Raw genomic sequence first — 23,930 nt, 5'->3', positions numbered from 1 at the left:
AAGATTTCATTAAGTTTTGCATTTGGGAAACCTCAATGAACCGCGGAAACGAATTCCGGTCGAGAGTTCGGTCTCAGGACACTGACATAATGAGAAGCTGCTAACTCATGATCTATAACCAGTTTTGTCTTGCAAGTTCTGGCACGCGGCATAAAATTTACACAAAGCGGTACGCCCCGAGAGTAATATCAGCCTTTTCGATCAGTCACTTATCTTTACTATTTCTTTTTCAAATTATTTCCTACTACATGGACAGAAGACAAAATTGGGAAAATTACCTCCTACTCTAGTTTTAGGACTTCTTCAACCACAACTGAAGAAAGGTCCTGCTGTGTCTTGGATGATGCCGATTCTGAAAGCAGGGTAACTGTTGAATCATCTGTGTCTTCCTGTGGTAATTTCGATTCGACATAATGGCCAACTTGATTATTATCCGGGGGCAATCCTTCTTGTCCTTCAAAACTGACCCATTTCTTATCTTTCGCATGAATCACCAAAGGGTACAATAAGCGACCCACCAAAAAAACCGTTCCGCTCACTAGGAATGTCTTTGCAGAAGCCAAGCACATTACGAGCACCAGCAGCAGGGTTGGAGGCACAAAGAGCATCGTCGTCCCGAATGTCTGCAATGGTACCCTGTATGGTCGATGCAGGTCCGGCTTCTTTATCCTTAATCTTATGAAAGCAGCAAACTCGAGGATCATGCCGATGGAGTAGAGGAAATTCAGGAATTCCAGGATTTCTTGGAAAGTCATCCATGACAAGAACACAACACCAGTAGCTGAGCATAGGATGCTAATAGTTGGTGTCCCGTACTTTGACCTGGAAAATGCATCCAAGGAGCCAAAATATTGTCAGAGAGGTTCAACCAGAAATTCACAATTTTAACCAAGAGAAAGAAAGCAAAAATCTAGCAATTTAGCGATTCAGGAGTTTCGCTATCCTTTTCACTCAGATTCTGAAAATGAAGTTACAGGAGTGGCACTAAACATGGGGCAAACTCTCGTGATGAATGTTGACTTGGAATCTAGAAGCACAATGCTTCAAACAATTTAGTCAGTCTAGCCTTACCAAAAAAAAAAACAATTTAGTCAGTCTAGCAGCTCATGTACATCACTAAATAAATATAAGATGAGTTTCAGAGCTCGAAATATAGAGGTTCTGCAGCAATCAACATGCGATATTTGATATTATAGTTAATTGGTACAAGAAGTATCTTCTCTTGCAAGATTTAAATTCTACGTCGTTATTCAAAAGAACATACGGCTGCAGAAAAACGTAGAAAATATTGTCACGTTATAGAACACGGAAATATGTCCGCTATGAACCTTCTAGTTATCTGCTTCTTTACACCCTAAGACAAAATGTAATTGCTTTTAGACAGATCATTCATGTTGCTGATGTCTGAGAATTTCCGTGCCCTATAGACAGCAGATACTAGTGAAGTGTCCAGGAAAAAGAGAACAGGCTTTTGATGCAGTTGTTGGTGGAACAATGACAAAAAATTTCTCTCATACTTAGGCAAGCAACGATATTTAATCAATGTCCTACTTGTTGCTTGACTTCCATAGGAAGCACAGATTAAGATCAAGGAAACGTTTCAATGGTGGCACAGGAACTATGATTGGAGGTCAAAAGGATGCATCATGCTTTTAACTTGGCAGTGAGGCAAAAAGCTAAGCAAACGTGCCTAGTGCACCACTCCATCAAAACCTGTAATTCCTATTAGATCAGATGGCTTCACAGGAATATTATCAAGCTTTGAAGCTACATTTTTCCATGAAATTCTTCAATTTACACCGACAAAGTACAGCAGATACCAAAAACTGAGAAGGAACACCTGGAGAAATGGCTCACCTTTGAGCGAATACGGTCGGAAGCATGCCCTCGACTTTTCACCACTTGATGATAAATATTATGCTCCAAAAACCCATAATACTTTAGGTAATAGGCTTCTGAAAATCATGGTTGCGGAGAGATTGTATCAAAGGAGCAAGCAAAGTGATAGTACTATCTGTTCTTACCATGAAACTTCTGCGGTAATTGCCAAGGATCCCACCTGCAGAGGTCGATGTCGGGAATTATGCAGGGACAGTCGACGAATCCTCGGACTCGATTCTTCAAGTAATGATCGACGAATTCCTCGTCACTGGGATGGAATATGTATCTGACCGGCAAATTGCTCGGGATGACCACAGCTCCCATCTCCTTCCCCATTCTGTTCTTAACCCAACACACAAGCAAAACTAATGAGCTCACTTCAGATTGTGGAAGCAGATGAAGTGAGCATCAACACACTACCATTTGGGAGGGTCTTTATAGAAAGTCTTCCATTCTTTGAGAAGTTACCAAACTTCTTGTATGTGGACATTCGAGAAATCTTGATATTGAGTGGTAGCTGACGGGGATGGTTTTATTGTCTGCTTTTCCCTGTCCTGGTGGATCCTATCACATAAACAGACTAACCTAGGATTCTGCTCATTCTGAAAGTTACATGGTTTGCTGTATATATTTGTTTTGCTCACTCAAATTCTAATGACATTATCCAGGAAATTTCTGGGATTTGCTCCTATGTTGTGTCCTAGTTGTTTCCACTAATTACAATAGGAGACCTTCCTTTTCATTTTCATTAGTTACATAGTGTGAATCTGAGTTAAAATCAACCTGCTAAGAGTCAGTTAACATAAGGGCTGTCCATGCATGTATACGTTTTCTTTATAAAACAAAGTTTCACCCTACACGGTCTCTTTATGTGCCAATGCAACAAAAAAAAGAACTTTTGTTAGGCCTTCGCCGACATCGATTGCTGGTGGCCAGCCATCGCCTGAGACCAGCTACCAGCGAGAAGGAAGGAAAAAAAAAATAGAAAAAGGAAATGGAAAAAAGAAAAGAAAACAGAAAAAAGGAAGAAAAATAGAAAAAATAAATGACGAAAATGGCCTTGATCTGCCCCAAAGATGACACTTTAGGTACTTATTTGAATTTTTTCCCATCTAATTAGTTTCGTCCCCTTTCAGTTTAGGTAAGACTAAACTATGATTGGTGTTATCATGCGACGGGTCGTAGGAGATTGACAACAACAGAAAATTGAATGTTATCTTCTTTTATTGTGCATATCATTAAAGTTTCACTCTTGAAATATGCTGATAGATGAATGTTCGAAGATGACCTGCAACTTGGCCTTAGTCGCATAAACCAAGGGCCTCTATAGACCAAGTGAGATGTGAGCACGAGCCCTCGGGGGCGAGACTAATATGAGATTGTACGCAATTGGCGGTTGTGGAGAATCAAACTCGTGTGATGTGAACTATTGCCCAATTGAGTCTAATTCTTAACCGTTAAACCAGCGGCATGGGGTTGAAAGGCGGCGGCATTGCCGCTTTCTTTTTCTGGGTCAAATCTATATGGTCACTCATTATGGCGATCATCTGCTTCGGAGGAAGGAGTTCATGTACTCTTTTTCAGTAACCACTTCCATGAATTAGAGTGCGGTTACACATTTAGAAAGTCTTAAACCAGGCCACCATACATGGAATTCGGATGGATCTCGAGCTCCAAAATGATAAATGCAGTAAATTGAAATGAAGGGCTTCTCAGTAAGAAGATTTTTTTACTGGTATACAAAGCTCATTGTGAATCCGCACTAAGCATGGAGAAACCTAACTTGAATATGGCTTCACAAGTGTCTTCGGTCGCTTGGATTGGTCTTTTAGAAATACGTGGATCGTCTTCTTTAAGGCATCTTTAACCTACGAGGCTGCATAGTCCTGCTAGGAATATCTTAATTATCGGCCTTCTCATTTCGTGTACCTTCAAAACGCCAAGAACAGTCTGCCTGCACATATAAGAAAAAGAACAAGAACCGGACATGAGTTGGATAATACGAAAAGAGAAGCAAAAGGCAGTAACATATCCTAATAGAACTGAGATGCACATTAACAGTATCTCAATGGCTAGATGCCAAGGGGTGTGCATAACATAACTCGCATATGCTCAGCGAAAAGCTAGTAATTCGACGAACGAACTTGATAGTCATACTTTAGTCTGCAAAGCCAAGAAGCATAGATACCAGGCGAATGAGATAAATCTATGTACCTGGCCTCCAGAAGTGTCCTAAAGAGGATCGGCATTTAGGTGATACTCGTGCATCACCCAAGCTTTAGTGTTCCGCTTAGAAACCGGGAGTGATCGGGGCACCACCACGCAGCTCGTTCTTTCGGCTTCAAATAATGATCCACGATTCCTCTGGTGATGGTTTTTGGCTCCAGATGCCGCCGGCGAATGCTGCCCAGCTACCGCACGGTCTTCCATCTCGCGTTCGCTGCAGGAGAAACGGAGCGGGCACAAATGTCTCGGAACTCGGTTGGAGATATCTATGATGTTTCAACCCGCGTGAGGACATGAATTTATACTGCGCTTGCTGCCCTGTGCTTCCTCTGATGCACTCCTCTTTACCTTACTTAGGAAGTTATGTTGTCTGGCTTCTGGACTTGTTTCTCAACTCTCACAACTTGCTGCGGAAGTTGAGAGGGAAAGTCATCTCTGTTCAATTTATTGACTACTTTATTGGAACTTTCTTCCTGGTCGTTGCTTCACTTATTTCTTTTCTATTTTCTCCATTTTTCAGCATCCGCAAAAAAAAAAAAAAAAAATTATCATTGAAGAAACTATTTAAACATAAATTACGGTTGATAATGAAAATATTTTTCGTTACTTAGTTATTTCAAATTATACACATAATTATTTTTTAGGAAAATATTTTTCAAACCATTCATTTTTCGCGAAATAAACGAAACATAAGTATGATCAGCTTTTTAAATATCTACTTACGGTTTGTCATAACGTTTCGTCAATTAATTCGGAAATCAAGCTTAGTATAGGGCACGATGTCAAGGTGGTAAATATGTAGCATTAGTTCATTTTAAGCTATCAAAGCATCAAATGTAATTTAAAGTTCCAAAAACCATAACTATGTTGGGCAGACTATATTCTTGCCTTAGCTAGATGCAATAATACCAGATTTTATGGCGACGGTCTAGGAATACCCACCAAGAAAGGAACCGAGAGGAAACAAATACCTGTCCACGATAGATTAAGTAGGGGTGAGCAAGGAGAGCCAAACAAGTCGGATTGGACCAGCTGGCTTGGTCCAGTTTTCGGGAGCGCTGGTCCAATTCCCGACCACTCGGATCGGACCGACAATTTCTTTTAGTTTTAATTTCATTTCTTACAAATCTTTGAAAAAATTTTAAAACTCTTAAATTATTAAGAGCACTTCTATACATATAAAATGTGAATATATATTTCAAGCATATGCGACTTTGGCCTATCCAGGAACCAGACCAGGCCGAACTAAAAACCGATCACCCCTGATATTAAGCGAATTTACCCGATCATGTGAATAGTATGTGAAGTCGACAATGTCCCCTTCATCCCTCTCCCCCTCCCCCTTCTTATTTTCCACGTGGCAACAAGATTGTTCTATGAAGAGAAGGAAGGATACTAATTTAAATCTAAAGAAACAATACTTGTCTGGTTTTATAACTCAATATGGATTATATTTAAGGGAGAATATGGAGCTGAGCAGGTCCTTAAAAGCCTGAAGAGGAGATAGGGGGAGGAACTTCTCTGTATAATGGAGGGATCTTCTTGTAAGTTTTATAAATATTTCCTCTCTTCAGAGAAGAAAAAGATTTGGAGAGAACTTAGGGGCCTGCAACCGAGAAAGGTAGACCCAGGTCACCTTTGATTGGCGACAGTTGGATAGATAGGTATAGTAGCCTTCCGCATCTAGAGTCGTGTAGAGAATGTTTAAAGCTTCCTATCGGTGAACTTATGCTTCGCACAGTATTTTATGTTTTATAACCAGCTTGATTACCTAGTAATTCATTCTATCAATATTGATGAGGCCTCTATGAAGTAATGTCTCCTTTATCCCTCTCCCCCTCCCCCTTCTTATTTTCCACGTGGCAACAAGACTGCTCTATGAAGAGAAGGAAGGATACTAATTTAAATCTAAAGAAACAATACCTGTCTAGTTTTATAAGTCAATGGATTATATTTAAGGGGGAATAAACTCAACGGATGCCTAACTCTAGGATAATATTTATGTAGCTTCTTTCGGCCATTTTTTTATTATTTGCAAATATTTGTGAAACTAGAATATGCACACACAAAAAATTAGGGCAAATGGACAAAAATAACCTAAGGAGTTCAATATTTTTCAATGAAAAAAGGATTTCAATTTAATTAACAACCAAATAACGTAAATATAAATATCAATTAACAACATAAAATGAAAAAGAAATGGAAAAGAAGAAAATCGAAAGTTAAAAATTAAGTAACTAAGGCTCCGTTTGTTTCGAGTGAGATAAATGATTTAGAAAACATTTTCCTCGTTATATCGATTATATAAATGAATGAACGCAAAAAAAAAAATCAATATCAAATGTTTAGACATAAATTATCGTCGATAATGAAAACGTTTTTCATTAGCTAATTATTTCAAGAGACGCAAGCAATTATTTTTTTGGAAAATGTATTTCAAATTATTCGTTTTTCAAGAACCAAAGGGATCTAAATATTCATTGTAGATGTATATGTGATTGTCCCGAGCCCTTTGATCATCAAATTTTTTTGCTAATGCATAACAACAAATAGAAAAACCTGAAACCTATCATGTTTTCACCGGTTCGATTCTCTCGTTCCAAGTTCTACCCGAGAACTATGCTCACCCCCACTATTTTCATGTGGCGGGTCAAGCCTAGATAAGGGCCTTGAGGCCTGCGTTGGCTAGCCCATATATTCATTAAGAGAGATTATAAAAATACATTTTATCAATAACATTACTCTAATATTTAATACTTATAGGCATTAATAGGTTAAAAATAATCCCTAACTTCCAGTATAGTGGAGAATAGTATAAACCTCGTACGCAAAGTAATCAGATAAAATAACACACTCTACCTACAATTGTTTTCCATTTCTATTTATTTTTTAGCTGAAAATTTTTAAAATAAAAAAAGAAATGTAGACAAATGGGTAGGCGTGGCCAGGAACTCGGGACGTTCGGGTCCGAGTAGGCCTGAACGAACCCGTCTGGATCGGTTAAATGAGCAGTCATGTCCCTCCAATCTAAGTTTGTTGTTTTCACCAACCAAACATGGAGTAGCCAATATGAAAACCACAGTACCTATTCTCTTATGTTTCAAAAGTTGTATGAAAAATTAATAATATGATGGTCATATTTTTCATAGAAGGACTAACATGAAGGAAGAAGAGTATCTAGGTCGAAGACTCAGTTTCATTGAAAAATAAAGAACATTTAAGGACTTGATTGGAAAAATTGCACAAGTTTAGTAGATCGGTAATGGCTTTATCCAAGAAAATTCAAATGATTCCCATCTTCTTATGTTTACAAATGTAGCCCAACATGTTTCAAAAGATATTTAATGTTAACTCTCTCGAATCAATCACGTTTCCGAAAAGAAAAAGGATAAGAAACCGAAATTAGAATTGTTTAGTGTGAGCATGCTCTTGGAAGTAAGTGTGAGTAATGAGCAAAAGATACGGTGTCTCTTATGGAACCAAAATGGACTTATAGAACCTAATCTCCCAACATCAAAACGACGAGTTTCAGAATCAGCAAGATCGAATCAAGAAGAACATAACAGAGAACCAAAACTGACAATTTACCGAAAAGTATAAAAAAAAGTACTAAACTTATTGTATTGATACTAATTCAGTCATAAACAGTTTAATTGGACTAATTTAGTCCTAAAAATTTTTGCATTAGTACCAGTTGAGTCTATCCGATTAATTTTGCTTCAGTTATTTTCTTGGAATCGGGGTGCCATTCCTAACAAAAACTAGGGTTTTGAGAAGCTATGTGCTCAATATGAAAATTCATTTAATTCAATCACAAAGCACATTTGCGCGCATCATCAAAAGACATTAGGACTCTATTTGTTTCGCAAAAAATAAAGGATCAGAGAAACATTCTCCTAAAAATAATCTCATGTATCACTTAAAATAATTTATGTGTAAATATTTGCGTACATGATAAAATTATTTGTCTATTTATTATTACCAACGACAATTTATGTCTAAACATTTACGTAAATAAAAAAATTATTTATTGTTCACCGGTTTTTGTAAGCAATAGAAGAGATCATTCCTTCGAAAATGTTTTTTAAAAATCACTCACTTTTCGCGAAGCAAGACACAAAATCCCATCATGTGTTTGGTTTGATTCAGTTCTCCCACTAGAGTATTAATGTTGTCTGCTTTAATGAGTCTTCTCGGGCACTCGGTTGGTACACTTAATAACAGTTTGCTCCGGGTGACTTTTACTTTTTATTTGTCATTCGTTTGAAATATTGTGTCGTGGCCATGTTATCTTCTTCCTAATGTAAAATACTTGAAATCTTAAAAATGGTCTTATATTAACATATAGATGCAAAAAAAAAAAAATACGATTTTCCGTAATATTTGAAATTTGGATATAATTTGTATTTTGAGGAGAAAATACAAAAGTTACTTTGACTTTTTATAAGTAAAAAAAAAACAAAATAGTCGATTTTCATAATGCTAATTGTATATATAAAGAGAAAAAGTTCAATGCATTCAAACTCCCAGACTCTTTTAGACTCTTCATATGGGCATGTATCGTTATGGGGCTTCCATAGCTTTGTGTACTCCATTATGCTTTTGGGCCTTGTCGGCCTTTGTATATTGTCCAGTTCGATTACAAAGTTGGTCAATTATGGATAGTAAAAGAACGGGGAGGGGCGATCGGCGCTAGCTACTCTCTCTTCGGGCACCGTAAGCGTCTCATATCCGCTACGGAATGTTTGGTTTAAGCCATGACAACTTCGCATCACCTATGATCCGAAAGTCCAAGGTTATCGAGCTCACCATCGTAGCTCCACCAAGATGTTAACAGCCAGGAAGTCTCTCCAAACGAGGTATGCCGAGACTAGACAACAACGCACGAGCTGTTCAACAGTTTACTCACGTGAATCAAGCTCGCAGGAGACAGGTGACCCATTTACTCGAGATTAAGCTCATGTCAGCTACTTATATCGAAATTTCAATCCTTTTGTTTGGGAAAATGAGCAGAGGAAAACTAAAAGGAGGGACCAACCATTGATAAACCGATTCATTACCTTTGCTTTGCATCAGACAATCCAAGCTATAAACATCACATGCCAACCTTTTTTTCTCGTCAGAGATTCGGTCTGAGACTCTACAAGAAGCGAGAAACTTCAATGGCAAATGCTGAGAAGATCTCATTAAGTTTTGCATTTGGGAAACCTCATTAAACTGGGTAAACGAATTCCGGTCGACAGTTCGGTCTCAGGTCACGACATAATGAGAAGCTGCTAACTCATGATCTATAACCAGTTTTGTCTTGCAAGTTCTGCAACGCGGCATAAAATTTACACAAAGCGGCAAGCCCCGAGAGTAATATCGGCCTTTTCGATCAGTCACTTATCTTTACTATTTCTTTTTCAATTTATTTCCTAATTTGCTTATATGACTACATGGACAGAAGACAAAATTGGGAAAATTACCTCCTACTCTAGTTTGAGGACTTCTTCGACCACAACTGAAGAAAGGTCCTGCTGTGTCTTGGATGATGCCGATTCTGAAAGCAGGGTAACTGTTGGATCATCTGTGTCTTCCTGTGGTAATTTCGATTCGACATAATGACCAACTTGATTATTATCCGGGGGCAATCCTTCTTGTGCTTCAAATCTGACCCATTTCTTATCTTTTGCATGAATCACCAAAGGGTACAGTAAGAGACCCACCAAAAAAACCGTTCCGCTCACTAGGAATGTCTTTGCAGAAGCCAGGCACATTACGAGCACGAGCAGCAGGGTTGGAGGCACACAGAGCATTGTCGCCCCGAATGTCTGCAACGGTACCCTGTATGGTCGATGAAGGTCCGGCTTCTTTATCCTTAATCTTATGAAAGCAGCAAACTCGAGGATCATGCCGATGGAGTAGAGGAAATTCAGGAACTCCAGGATTTCTTGGAAAGTCATCCATGACAAGAACACAACTCCAGTAGCCGAGCATAGGATGCTAATGGTCGGTGTCCCGTACTTTGACCTGGAAAATGCATCGAAGGAGCCAAAATATTGTCAGAGAGGTACAACCAGAAGTTCACAATTCTAACCAAGAGAAAAGAAAGCAAAAATCTAGCAATTCAGGAGTTTCAATTTCTTTTTTACTCAGATTCTGGAAATGAGTTACAGAAGCTGCATTAAAACATGGGGCAAACTCTAATGATGAATATTGACGTAGAATGTAGGAGCACAATGCTTCAAACAATTTAGTCAGTCTAGCTGCCCCTATGCATAATGAATTCAAATATAAGATGAACACTTTTGGAGTAGAAATTCTAGAGGCTCTCCAATAATCAACATGAGATAGTTGATATTATAGTTAATTGTTATGAAAGTTATCTTTTCTTGCAAGACATAAGTTCTATACTGTTATTCAAAAGAATACACAGCTTTAGAAAAACGGAGAAAAAACTATCACGTGAAATAACATGGAAATAAGTCCGCTCTCAACCTTCCAATTATCTGCTTCTTCACACCCAAAAACAAAAAGGAATTGCTTCTATACAGATCATTCGCATTGCTGATGTCTGACAATTTTCAGGCACTATTGACAACAGATATCAGTGGAGTATTCAGGAAAAGGAGAACAGGCTTTTGAGACAGTTGTTAATGGACTAATGACCGCAACTTCTTCTGTCATACTCAGCAACAATATGTAATCAATGTCCAACTCGTTGCTCGACTTTTATGGGAAAAAAAAAGAGTATTCGGACAAATTCAAGATTGCCTGTAAAATGCACAAATTTAGATGAAAAGAAACTAATCAATGGTGGTGGCACAGGAACTATGTTTAGAGGTAAAAGGATGCATGATGCTTTTAACTTTGCAGTGAGGCAAGAAGCTAAGAAAACGTGCCTAGTGCACCACTCCATCAAAACCTATAATTCCTATTAGATCGTGTGGCTTCACAGGATAATTATCAAGCATTGAAGCTGCATTGTTTGCCATGAAATTCTTCAATTTACACTGACAAAATACAGCAGATACCAAATACTGAAAAGGCACAACTGGAGAAATGGCTCACCTTTGAGCAAATATGGTCGGAAGCATGCCCATCTCACTCATTCCAAGTAGTTGAAAAGCATCACTGCTCATTTCTGCTTCAAATAACCCCATATTGGACATCGCAGCAGCCGCCTGTATCCACCACCTAAGCCAAGCACCGCCTATCAAGAAGCCAACTTCAGCAAAGAAACCATCACTCCAATCACTCGCAGGGGTATCCAACGCCCCCGTGCCGGCCAAAAGCGGAATCAAATACGAAAGTACCACCAAAACTACTGCACCGAGAAGCGCTTTCGGAAATGTCTTGCTCGGGTTTTCAACCTCACCAGCCAAAGTGCTCGCCTTATCCCAATAGTTCAAGTTCCAAAACATACTATTGAAGTACCCCCTCCAATCTACCTTCCCAAAATCTACTGCTACCCATTTGGCAGGCCGTATTCGAGGAACCGACAGGATACCCATGACAGCAAATGGCAAAAGCGAAAAAGCCGCAAGAGAAACCGCGGAAAACCCAACTATATGTAGGCCTCGGTAATTCAAGTATGTCAATGAGGCCGTAATCCCCAGAAGAGTCGGGACTCGGGCGATCAACCGATTGAAGATCGGGAACGAATGCTTCAAGTAATCCAGGAACAACACGGGGTAAAGCGCATTGTCCATGACCCCGCTGAACCATTTCCAGAAGCCCTCTTGGAATCCCCAGAAGGGGCCGAAAGCCGACGAGATCCACAGCACGTAGCCGCCGTTCTCGGGGAAGCTCGTGGCCAGCTCGGCTGTGACCAGAGCTTCGGGGATGCTCCAAAACAGCGGGAAGATCAAGAAACCGAGCAGAGACAAAAGAGGGCCACCCCCAGATTTCACCGAGTCCTCAACGCCGAACGGACCCCCAGAGACCTCGTAGAAGATGAGAGCGATCAGGGGGAGCAGAGTCAATTTCGGGCTGGACTTCGCAGGCTTCTGGCAATCACTCGACATGCCCTCTTCTTCACCCATCAAAAAGGGCAGGGAGGAAGCAGGGAAGGAGAAGATCTGCAGCGTTGACCCAACCAGCAACAACACTCAAAAAGGGACTTATTTGAACCCGTTATATCGAATCGCAGAAGAAATCACTTCTGCTTTGTAAATCACTTCTGCTTTGGAACAACAGAAACCGAAATCTGGGGGAAAAGATTGAACCAGGAGTTGCAGAGCATTTACCTCTGTATCCAAGAACTGCGGATGCAGGCGGGTCTCGCGTTTGGCTCAGATTCTTCGCTCGAGCCGAAGTGAGGGAACCACGCTTATGCAAGAAAGAACGCCATAGTTCCCTACTTCGGACATATTCTGGTCATCCATCCAAGATAAGTACTTTTCGTAAGTTGTACGTTGACAATTCTGTGTTCGTGGAAATACGCAAATCCGACCAAAAAATAACAATAATAATCGCCTCGCAATGCTCGAGCGTAGCGCTTTTGGAAAGGTCCGTCAGCGTTCGACGTCCTTGTCTCGGGTTACTCTTCGCTAATTAGAAAAACCTTGCTCGGTTGGGCATTTAATTTTCTTCCAAAATAGCAATGGATCGGATCGAGTCTGATTGAGTCGGGACGGGAATAGCATTCCTCGTCTCCCATGGAGGAAGGAGCTTTGCCTGCCGCCGCCCGACGCCTTGTGCCGGGTCGGAATAGTCCACCGATCCCTGTCCCCGAGGCACCACCCGACATGGGTCAAAATATCCTTTATTATTATCTTTAAATGTAATGAATTCGATTTGTTAGTATAATATGCGGAATTTTATTTTGAAAGTTTTCGTAATTCAAATAGCCATATTTTTCAAGATATTGAAAAACAGATAGACGAAAGGAGTTGAATTTTGTTAATCCGCCTTGCCCGTCGATATCCCCACCCTTTCGCCTCAAGATCCACGCGTCGCCGCCCCTACTAGTGATGTTATTGAGTCGAGCCAAGCCAATACTATAGTGCCCAGTTCGAGCTCAATTGGGTATAAATATCTTCGCTCGAGATCAACTCGACTCGTCTCGATCACAATGAGACGAGCCGATCCCGAGTAAATATCGTGTCGACTCCGAACTACTCGCAACAGCTCGACTCGAATTCGTCCCTAATCTCCACCCAAAAACAGCAACATCACACTGACCTGCTCCTTCCATCATTAGCATACATGAATGATCCATTACTAAAAATAATTAGCCACGCTTTTTATTTCAAAAATCACAACAATATCTGAAGCCACCGGAGGACAACCTTTTACGAAAGGACTGTCCAAAGGACTGAAACCCTAGGCAGACAATATAGAGATAAATGACAAGATTGCTTTCCATATACAAGATCAGACTGGGATGGTCCTGTCCTTCAACGGCGTGCCGGATTCACCCCCGCCATCTTCAGCGTCTCCGCGTCCCGAGCCCTAGTAGACACCGAGTCATGTTCAGATTGGAGCTCTTCGTTATCGTGACGAAATCAGTTCGGAAAGAAACGAGTAATGCTAGACATACTTGGTGTAAGGGTTGGCGCGGCTGGTGTCGGGCAATGTTCGGGCGTCCTCCTGGATGTGAGCCACCTTCCTCAGGAAGGACTTGTTGAGGAACTTGTCGGCCGAGCGGATCACGGCTTCCGGGTCCTCCACTTCCGGCACCGTCTCCCGCTTCTTCTTGCTCACCTTCACCCCGGGGGAGTGCGCCAGCTGCTGCTTGGCCGTGTGCGTCCCTATCGTCGCTGCCACCAGCACCATGGCCATCACCATCCCCAGCGGTGCAAACTCGCCCTTCATCATCGAGCTCCTGCAGCAAATGGTGTTGATTAGCATTTCACGGGCAGAGTCGTGAGGACTGTTGTTTTGCTCTCTCATGCGCGGACGACTTCAAGAATAGAGCCGGTCGAGCGAACCTCTCGTGGTGGTGACCGGCATGCGCAGCATTGGCCGTCGTGGCGAACATCTTGGGCTTGGTGGCGGTCGCGAACGACCTGTGGTTCGCTCCCGCTCGGCTCAGCATCGATCTCCAATAGCCCTAGAGCCACAAGATCATTCACAAATCAAGAAAACCAAACTGAGAAATTCACTTGAAAATGAAGAAGCTAGAGAGGAATTGAGATAAGAGATGATCCTCACAGCTGCTTTGTAAGCCATTTTTCTCTGATCAATATCAGAATCAAACTCTCCTTTGATATTCTGAACAGAACTTCAAGCAGCCACTTTATAAAGAGCTCCAATTGGTAGCCGGGGGAGCAAAATAGAGGGGGAGCAGGACACGTGGCAAGATAGGATTTGGCCGGTGATCCTTAGGCCTTTCCTGAACAGACACGTGGCGCCTTGTCATTGGATGAACCCCTTTGACCATGCACTGCCGTTCAACCGTAATTACGGATTTGGTGGGATGGAGAAGCGTGAAGATTGCCTTCCATTACGTTCAGGAAGAGATTATATTGGAAAATGCTAATTTTTGAGATAATAAATATGGCAATGCATAATTAGCTTTTCATAAAAAAAATTTAAAAAATCTCTGAATGGTCCTAAAGTTGCACTCCTTTGGACCATTCAATTTAAGGATTGATTGTCGCTACTTGCGAGAGATGAAAGTAAAAGCATATAAGGCTTAGCTATTTTTATATGATAACGAACCGCGATGCCAAAGAACAACTAATCGAACACATTAGTGAATGAATCGAACACCGAGTTTATATGGTTCGGTTGGTGTTACCTCGTTCACGGAGAGAGCAGCAAAGGATTCTGCTATAGATTAAGTGACACGAAGGGATATAACGACAATGTTCGAGTCGCTCAAACACTTTCAATGTTTCCAGGCTCTCAATTTCCACCCGAAAACTCACAGAGAATTCAGCTCTCGCGTTTCCTTACGAAACAACTTATCAGAATGAAATCTACAAATTTTATCCCAAGATTTATTGGCTTCAGAATACTTGCAATTTCTTTCAAATGTAATTGGCGAGCACGCCGCCCAAGTGATTGTTATAGTCGAAGGCTCCTCTGCTCACTGCTGGGCAAAAAACCAAAAATCACTTCTTATGTCCATAACATTCGGCTCCAAACTAGGTAACCTACTCGAATTTGGAAACTTATTTGGATCTGGTTTCCTTAAAAGCTCAAACTCGAGACGTATTACTAACAAAACGAACAGTGGACTTGCATCACCGCGGCTAGGGGTGTGCATGGTCCGGGCCGATCCGGTCCCGGCATGGAATCGGGGACCGGACCGTAGTCCCGGTCCCGGTCCCGGCCCAAGAGGACCAATAACTATTGAAAATCTAGTCAACTTAATAAACTATGTCATGGTAAAAACATAGCGACTCGCTATGACTTTTATGATCAACGAACTTGACCAAAATGTTCGAATTCAATACCAAATCCAGCCATTACATGATAAAAACATCACCGATTGCACTCAAAAAAGCCTGCAGAGAGAAAAGATGACAAAAAATAATATGGAAAATAAGACTAAAAAGATAGTCTTGAGGAGGAGAGTGCGACCGTGCAAGGTTGGGAAAAAAATGGGCAGTGGACTTTTATTATTCTGTTTTGTTTTCAATTTTTTTTTTTTGCAATTGTATATATTTATATATTATTGGCGATTCGGTCCGGGCTGGGCCGGTCCGGTCCCAATACAAGAAACCCGAGGACCGGACCGCCCAGTCACCGGTCCCACTTATTGGGACCGGGGACCGGACCATCCACCTCAAGGCCCGGACCAACCCGGCCGGTCCGGTCCAGTTTGCACACCCCTAACCGCGGCATCTAACATGAGACACGTGAAGTAATCTCTGTGTCGGTTCGAAAGTACACAGTCATGATGATTTGTTCTACATCAAGCAAATGCTGCAGATACAATGAGCAGACAAGAAATGACAATTCAAACAAGCTGCAATGGAATCACAGAATGATGCGGGCAAGCGTTCACATTCGACAATTTCTCGGTCGAGGCATCATATGTTGTGATGGCAAAGCAATGCGAACTTGTGTCGCCCTTGGTGAAGCAGCTGTATCAGCAGCCTTCTAAACTACTGATTCCTCTGAGAGGCTGACCAAAACAAAATTATCTGCTCAATGAGAGGGACAAAGAGACATAAGAAGTGGTTACATTAAGATCAGAAGCAGAAGTACAGCATAAATACTCGATGTAACTCGAGAGCATACTATTCATACTTTGATTGGTAAAGCTAAACAGCAACTCATATCAGATCATACGTCGGCTCAACGTGCAGGCCAACCTGCAGAGTTCTTTCTGCGATGCAACAATTTGATTCCAGTAAAACGAAAGGAGGCATTCCAAGGGGTTTCTGAGATCTTTGAGAAAAATTGGAGGACCGGTTCTTCAGGATAGAGTGATTTTCTGAGGGCAAAAAGAATGGTGATATGCACATGGTGCATGGGATCTGAACCATCTAGCATGACCGAAGCATTTAGGTGATATCCGTGCATGGGATTGTGTCAGCAATCCTCATGAAGTTGCTAACTTCAACTAATGTGAACTTCGAAGGTGACTAACGGAGTTGGTAAACTCGACTCCATTCCTCATTGCAGCAGTTTTTTTTTTTGTTTTTTTTCCTTCTCCATCTTTTGTTTTCTGTGGCAAAAGCCCTACTACTAATCATCCAGGGAAAGAGAAAAAGGAAAGAAGAAAGAAGTACAAGAAGTGCAGATATGTTTTCATCCCTGAACAACATATTCTTTTCATCTTGTGTTGTCTGAAAAATATTGTTTGGTGTCCTTGTAGGACACCAAACAATATTTTTCAGACAGTATGCTCTCTTGGTGATTCCTCAACTAATCTGAGAGAGAGAGAGAGTGGCTCTGGTTAGAGATTTTTGTCAGACTTGAGGATGGAGGTGCTAAATTTATAGTAGCCACCTTATTCATGCCAAGCAACTCTGGCTGTCTCCCCTTGCTTGAGAAGTTAATGGATAGTGGTTGATGGATCATGGATCCCACATCTGTCCTTGTTCATGGGAGACACTTGATTCATGTCAAGCAACTTTGTCTGGTGAAGTCTCCACCTTGCTTGGGAAGTTAATCCATAGTTCTTGATGGATCCCACATCTGTTCTTGCTTTATTACTTCCCTTTTGTCCCTTTTGCAGAATTCTTCAAGACTTGTTCACCTTCCTGAGAAAGTTCTCTGGCCCTTTCTATCATTTTTTAGTCTTGTGCATCTCTTTCTCAACTCCTCTTTTTCTCCATTTATCCCCCCTATGTGGTGGACAGATTCCTCTGGTTGGCACTTTAATGGGATTATTTTCTTTTCTTTTTCTCTCCAACATGGCCCCGCTTTGGGTCACTCTCAAAGTAATTTGCTAAGAGAACAGGTCCTTGCATATATGAAACTGTGCAGGGAACCTTGTCTTAAGGTGATCCATATGTTCATGGCCTTCTCACAGCATCACAAGTTATGTTTTGGATTTTGTCGGGCGGCTTGATGCCGGTTGCCGATGTACCGATGCCTCTAAATATAAGCTCTCTCCTATTCCTCACCCTTTGACAAATCAGCGTTGGTTCAAATGCATTCTCGGTCCTCATTCGTTGTTTCTTGCGATTCAAGTTCTAAATACATGTGTGTGATTCTAGGGAGGCTCGGAGCTACCGCTGGCCCCGTATTGTTTGATCTTGTTCTATGTAGACTGATTAGCTTGCATGTGGTATCCATGGACAGTGCCTCGAAAACGACCAAACTCATGTTATCGATCCTTCAGTGAGCTTGATAAACTAAAGAAGAGATGGACTGATGGACTCGCAAGTTGACTTTTACGGGGGGACATCACTGTGGCAACTTGTTGATTCTTCCATTATATACAGCAGGGAACGAAAAGAGTAAGTTTCAGAGCAGTCGCACATCGAGTTAGATCTTCCAATTCCTTTAGAATGAAAAAGCAGTACAAAGCATTAGCATCAGAAAGGAAGACAAGCTCCATAGATCACAAATTACAACACAACATACAGAACCCTTTTCTACTCTGGTACTTGTCAATGATGTAGCATCACGCTCGGCGCCAAATAGTAGCGAAAATAGCAGTGATGGCGATTGACAGGGAAATCCCGACAACCACGTTCACAGGATTAAGAAGTGGAGGATTTATGGAACTTTTTGTGTTCTTGGTGGTTGGTCTGGCCAATGCAGTCACTAAGTTTGATTTCTCTCGGGTATGGTCGATCTCCTCACTGTCTGTCCTCTTGGGTGAACTACCGGCTGAAATGCTCTCTTTGTATTCGAGTACCTGCCAACATCAAGTGTTTCAAATAGTGAGTTGACAGGGAAAAGGACAGAGAGGATTGACAGGAGACTGGAAAATGAAGAACTTCCTAGTTTTCTCAAATGCTTTTCCGAAATATATGGATCCCTGCCCATCAAACATATTAGAGTAATTAAATATTAAATCACGCCTTCATCTAATAGCTTAAGCTTTTAGAATAGTTGATAGTGGTCCAACAAAATCTCATAAGGTATTAGAGCTGGAGGTCCCATCAAGATTGGAAGATAATAGCAAGATAAAATCGGTTAAACTGGGAGCTGCTTTCACCTTTGCTGTTGCTGCAGATTCATCCCAGGATACCCATTCTGGTTTAACATTTCCCAATGGACATTCCTGCTTCTTAACCTTTTCGAATGTCTGCTCTTCATCACTATGAATTCTTTGAGTCTCGGGGTCATTCGAAAGCTCCAAAGGTTCGGCAGAGGAAACATGCAAGCTCTCGAATTCACTCTGTAAGGCTCCTTCCGTTTCCTCAAAACGAAAACCACGAGGGAGGGATTCAATTGTTGGTGTTCGGAGATTCTCCACTGTATATGATTGGCCATACTGCAACAAAGCATTGCACAAGATCAAATGGATCAACGGAATCAACCAAGTTATCATCGTGATCTCATGAGAAGCATTCATGACTTTTAAACTATCAAATTGTCTGGAAGCTCTAATCACGGCACAAGATCAAATGGATCAACGGAATCAACCAAGTTATCATCGTGATCTCATGAGAAGCATTCATGACTTTTAAACTATCAAATTGTCTGGAAGCTCTAATCACGGTCAGCCTTATAGTCATCTACTAGCTTGTTCAATGTCTCAGCGGCAATTTCCTTTTCTATATGTTTTCTGCTTCATAGTTCTTCACCATTCTTCTTACAGTTTGAAATAAAAACGGTAATATGGCACAATGGGTTAGTTCAGGAGCTGCTTTCACCTTTGCCCTGGCTGCGGTTTCATCCAAAGATATGCATTCTGTTTTCATGCTTTCGGCTGCAGTATCCTGCTTAACCTTTTCAAACCTCGGCTCTTCATCTTCGCTATAACATTTGACACCGGGAGGCGGCATAGGTTTCTCGGGGGCGACCAGTGAGCCGTTGGACTCATTCTCCCCCATCCCTTTCTTTTCCACAGGGGGAGTAAACGTCTGGAGTTCGAATCTTGGCCAATTCTCCATTAGAACAGGGCGGTCATCATGCGGGTTAGATGTTTGGTCACACTGCATAGACTGATTACATGAGATAATGTGAATCAGCAGAAATAACCGGGGCATAAACTAAATTTCCATAACAAACCTTCGAGATTGGGTTCTAAATTATCCACGTTCATATATGATCGAAAGTGACTAAACACGAGTAACTTAGCATGGGAGTCCACTTTTGTTTTTCCGCAGACAAATTCTGTAATGAGCTTCCTGTTCTATGCAAAGATGATCGAAATAAAAACATCCTTACTTTACAGACGACCTGGCAAAAGGGAAGCGCCCTTCCGATGCATTTCAAACCATTATAAACCTAAATTTCCTAGAGAAGTAATCAAAGAAACCAAATGAAATTTCACGGGAAGAATATTGACCTGTCTGCCCTGCATTATGGATAAGGGGACCTGTCTGCCCTGCCTTATGGATGAGGGGCCGGCATCAACATCTTCACCCTCTTCAATTGCACACAATGAACATTGCAATTCATCATAGCATTCAGCATTCGACCAAAAAAGAAAATCATAGCATTCAGCAAGACTCCTGCCCAATGAGGAGTCCATAAAAGGCGGACTCTTGATATCCATAAACGGATGTGATTGCAGCGCAGGCTGAAGCAGCTGCAGGAGGTCACGCGAAATAGCTTGAAATGAGGGGTCCATCAGTGACGTCATCATTGCTTGGATCAAAGACTGTATTTACAAGTAAAAAGATTAGTCGTTAACACATTTGCGCGCCCACGTTAAGACAGATATTAAGTGAACAAACAGAACAGTTTTTCCTCCGCACCTCAGGAAATGAGTCCTCATTATCAGGTTGACGAAGAGCTGAAACCAAATCCTCCAGCATGGCTCCAGGCTCTAATTCTATGGTCAAATCATCAGCCTTCTCATCTCCTTTGTCCTTTAAGCAACACAGAACATAATTCCCATTCAACTGTCACGAGTTCATGTTATTTCAGTTAAAACAATTGGATCATCAACAGTAAGATTCTGCTCACAAATTTGGGAGAAACAATATCATTCTCAATGTATGTATAGGATTTCATCTTCTAATAGAAACCGAGCAAAAAATGTTTCTTTGCTTCTTTAGGACTTGTGGAAACTTATAATCTTTCTGCAGATTATTGTAGCTGTAGTTCTCGTATGACATGTTATCAAGTTCATGCATCTCGTGAATCTAACTAATTGTAAAATGAGGGATAGATTGAGTACATCGTCGTCAGGTAAATGATATTCGTGTATGACCCAGTTGGACTTGACGCCCTTTTTGCCCCGACCTTCGTGGAAGACTAATGTTTTCTTGGTTCCGATTACTCTGTTGGTATACCTGGCCTTGACATTCCGGTCAGTACCAGTCTTCTTCCAATAGCCGGAGGGAGTTGATCTTTTAACCTGTTCGGTTGTTTGCGGACAGAAGAACCACCACTCTCGAACTTTGTCATATGGGAAAATGACTGATTCACCTGTCAATCTCATTGATTTCTTGTAATTAAGAGCTGATATTTCATTTTTTGACTAAGGAAAGAAAATTTTTGCATTCCACAATTGTTTACACCTTTTTAAATGACATTTTACCACCACACACTCTCAAATTCACATCTCATCAGAACATTCCCTCGACTTTTCACCACTTGATGATAAATATTATGCTCCAAAAACCCATAATACTTTAGGTAATAGGCTTCTGAAAATCATGGTTGCAGAGAGATTGTATCAAAGGAGCAAGCAAAGTGATAGTACTATCTGTTCTTACCATGAAACTTCTGTGGTAATTGCCAAGGATCCCACCTGCAGATGTCGACATCGGGAATTATGCAGGGACAGTCGACGAATCCTCGGACTCGGTTCTTCAAGTAATGACCAACGAATTCCTCGTCAGTCGGATGGAATCTGTATCCGACCGGCAAATTGCTCGGGATGACCACAGCTCCCATCTCCTTCCCCGTTCTGTTCTTCACCCAACACACAAGCAAAACTAATGAGCTCACTTCAGATTGTGGAAGCAGATGAAGTGAGCATCAACACACTACCATTTGGGAGGGTCTTTATAGAAAGTCTTCCCTTCTTTGAGAAGTTACCAAACTTTTTGTATGTGGACATTGGAGAAATCTTGATATTGAGTGGTAGCTGACAGGGATGGTTTTTTTGTCTGCTTTTCCCTGTCCTGGTGGATCCCATCACATAAAACAGACTAATCTAGGATTCTGCTCATTCTGAAAGGTACATGGTTTACTGTATATATTTGTTTTGCTCACTCAAATTGTAATGACATTATCCAGGAAATTTCTGGGATTTGCTCCTATGTTGTGTCCTGGTTGTTTCCACTAATTACAATAGGAGACCTTCCTTTTCATTTTCATTAGTTACACTGTGTGAATCTGAGTTAAAATCAATCTGCTAAGAGTCGGTTAACATAAGTGCTGTCCATGCATGTATACGTTTTCTTTATACGACAAAGTTTCACCCTACACGGTCTCTTTATGTGCCAATGCACGAAAAAAAGAAGGAACTTTTGTTAGGCCCTCGCAAACATCGAGGGCGGCCTCACCTAGCCCTTGCCGGTGGCCAGCCATCACCTGAGACCGGCCACAGGCGAGAAGGAAGGAAAAAAAATAGAAAAAGAAAATGGCAAAAAGAAAAGAAAACAGAAAAAAGGAAGAAAAATAGAAAAAAAATAAATGACAAAAAATGCCCTTGATCAGGCCCAAAGAGGACACTTTAGGTCCTTATTTGAAAATTTTCCCATATAATTAGCTTCATCTCCTTTCAGTTTAGGTAAGACTAAACTATGATTGGTATTATCATGCGACGGGTCGTAGGAGATTGACAACGACGGAAAAATGAATGTTATCTTCCTTTATTGTTCATATCATTAAAGTTTCACTCTTGAAATATGCTGATAGATGAATGTTCAGATTACAGAAAAAGCACTGAACTGCAGGAGGTTTCGAAGATGACCTGCAACTCGGCCTTAGTCGCATAAACCGAGGGCCTCTATAGACCAAGTGAGATGTGAGCACGAGCCCCCGGAGGCGATACTAATATGAGATTGTACGCAATCGGCGGTTGTGGAGAATCAAACTAGTGTCATGTGAACTATTGCCCAATTGAGTCTAATTCTTAACCGTTAAACCAGCGGCATGGGGTTGAAAGGCGGCGGCATTGCCGCTTTCTTTTTCTGGGTCAAATCTATATGGTCACTCATTATGGCGATCATCTGCTTCGGAGGAAGGAGTTCATGTACTCTTTTTCAGTAACCACTTTTATGAATTAGAGTGCGGTTACACATTTAGAAAGTCTTAAACCAGGCCACCATACATGGAATTCGGATGGATCTCGAGCTCCAAAATGATAAATGCAGTAAATTGAAATGAAGGGCTTCTCAGTAAGAAGATTTTATTACTGGCATACAAAGCTCATCGTGAATCCGCATTAAGCATGGAGAAACCTAACTTGAATATGGCTTCACAAGTGTCTTCAGTCGCTTGGATTGGTCTTTTAGAAATACGTGGATCGTCTTCTTTAAGTCATCTTTAACCTACGAGGTTGCATAGTCTTGCTAGGAACATCTTAATTATCGGCCTTCTCATTTCGTGTACCTTCAAAACGCCAAGAACAGTCTGTCTGCACATATAAGAAAAAGAACAAGAACCGGACGTGAGTTGGATAATACGAAAAGAGAAGCAAAAGGCAATGACATATCCTGATAGAACTGAGATGCACATTAACAGTATCTCAATGGCTAGATGCGAAGGGGAGTGCATAACATAACTCGCATATGCTCGGCGAAAAGCTAGTAATTCAACGAACGAACTCGATGGTCGTACTTTAGTCTGCAAAGCCAAGAAGCATAGATACCAAGCGAATGAGATCAATCTATGTACCTGGCCTCCTGAAGTGTCCTAAAGAGGATCGGCATTTAGGTGATACTCGTGCATCACCCATGCTTTAGTGTTCCGCTTAGAAACCGGGAGTGATTGGGGCACCACCACGCAGCTCGTTCTTTCAGCTTCAAATAATGATCCACGATTCCTCCAGTGACGGGTTTCGGCTCCGGATCCCGCCGCCGAATGCTGCCCAGCTACCGCGCCGTCTTCCATCTCGCGGTCGCTGCAGGAGAAACGGAGCGGGCACGAATGTCTCGGAACTCGGTTGGAGATACCTATGATGTTCCAACCCGCGTGAGGAGATGAATTTATACTGCGCTTGCTGCCCTGTGCTTCCTCTGATGCACTCCTCTTTACCTTACTTAGGAAGTTATGTTGTCTGGCTTCTGGACTTGTTTCTCAAGTCTTACAACTTGCTGCGGAAGTTGAGGGGGAAAGTCATCTCTGTTCAATTT

General features: G+C 41.4%; 4 protein-coding genes and 1 long non-coding RNA gene across 9 annotated transcripts; all 5 read right to left on the bottom strand.

The window, feature by feature from the left end:
- Positions 1 to 12,450, bottom strand: LOC115757437 (probable polyamine transporter At3g19553). Of its 2 annotated transcripts, XM_030697644.2 has the most exons (3): positions 12,339 to 12,448; positions 11,161 to 12,170; positions 9,351 to 10,119 (listed from the first exon to the last, which is right to left on the bottom strand). In XM_030697644.2, the coding sequence occupies exons 2-3, from the start codon at positions 12,132 to 12,134 to the stop codon at positions 9,579 to 9,581; spliced, it is 1,515 nt and encodes a 504-aa protein (XP_030553504.1). In that variant the 5' UTR covers positions 12,135 to 12,170; positions 12,339 to 12,448; the 3' UTR covers positions 9,351 to 9,578. The 2 variants fall into 2 exon arrangements, with proteins under 2 accessions (XP_030553505.1, XP_030553504.1); XM_030697645.2 differs by lacking the exon at positions 9,351 to 10,119 and adding an exon at positions 1 to 822 and having other exon boundaries at positions 11,161 to 12,450.
- Positions 3,577 to 4,363, bottom strand: LOC115757443. 2 transcript variants are annotated; one of them, XR_007198281.1, is made up of 2 exons: positions 4,096 to 4,363; positions 3,577 to 3,835 (listed from the first exon to the last, which is right to left on the bottom strand). It is a non-coding gene; the product is annotated as an uncharacterized LOC115757443 (long non-coding RNA). The 2 variants fall into 2 exon arrangements; XR_004017328.1 differs by having other exon boundaries at positions 3,577 to 3,767.
- Positions 12,451 to 13,310: 860 nt separating the features above from the next.
- LOC115757441 lies at positions 13,311 to 14,838 on the bottom strand. Of its 3 annotated transcripts, XM_030697650.1 has the most exons (5): positions 14,324 to 14,769; positions 14,242 to 14,292; positions 14,025 to 14,146; positions 13,634 to 13,918; positions 13,311 to 13,545 (listed from the first exon to the last, which is right to left on the bottom strand). In XM_030697650.1, exons 2-5 carry the CDS (start codon positions 14,263 to 14,265, stop codon positions 13,491 to 13,493), a joined length of 486 nt encoding a protein of 161 aa, XP_030553510.1. In that variant the 5' UTR covers positions 14,266 to 14,292; positions 14,324 to 14,769; the 3' UTR covers positions 13,311 to 13,490. The 3 variants fall into 3 exon arrangements, with proteins under 3 accessions (XP_030553510.1, XP_030553514.1, XP_030553513.1); XM_030697654.2 differs by lacking the exons at positions 14,242 to 14,292; positions 14,324 to 14,769 and adding an exon at positions 14,818 to 14,838; XM_030697653.1 differs by having other exon boundaries at positions 14,248 to 14,769.
- Positions 14,839 to 17,863: 3,025 nt separating this feature from the next.
- Positions 17,864 to 19,966, bottom strand: LOC115757426. Its single transcript, XM_030697630.2, has 3 exons — positions 19,326 to 19,966; positions 18,665 to 18,943; positions 17,864 to 18,361 (listed from the first exon to the last, which is right to left on the bottom strand). The coding sequence occupies exons 1-3, from the start codon at positions 19,659 to 19,661 to the stop codon at positions 18,125 to 18,127; spliced, it is 852 nt and encodes a 283-aa protein (XP_030553490.2). The 5' UTR covers positions 19,662 to 19,966; the 3' UTR covers positions 17,864 to 18,124.
- LOC125312512 (protein NTM1-like 9) lies at positions 19,903 to 21,891 on the bottom strand. Its single transcript, XM_048279665.1, has 6 exons — positions 21,342 to 21,891; positions 20,801 to 21,051; positions 20,376 to 20,489; positions 20,108 to 20,278; positions 19,994 to 20,074; positions 19,903 to 19,911 (listed from the first exon to the last, which is right to left on the bottom strand). The coding sequence occupies exons 1-6, from the start codon at positions 21,520 to 21,522 to the stop codon at positions 19,903 to 19,905; spliced, it is 807 nt and encodes a 268-aa protein (XP_048135622.1). The 5' UTR covers positions 21,523 to 21,891.
- Between the last annotated feature and the right edge of the window lie 2,039 nt (positions 21,892 to 23,930).

This window comes from Rhodamnia argentea, chromosome 5 (assembly GCF_020921035.1).
Source record: "Rhodamnia argentea isolate NSW1041297 chromosome 5, ASM2092103v1, whole genome shotgun sequence".
NCBI classification, from domain to species: domain Eukaryota; kingdom Viridiplantae; phylum Streptophyta; class Magnoliopsida; order Myrtales; family Myrtaceae; genus Rhodamnia; species Rhodamnia argentea.
This window is presented reverse-complemented; position numbering and strand designations above follow the sequence as displayed.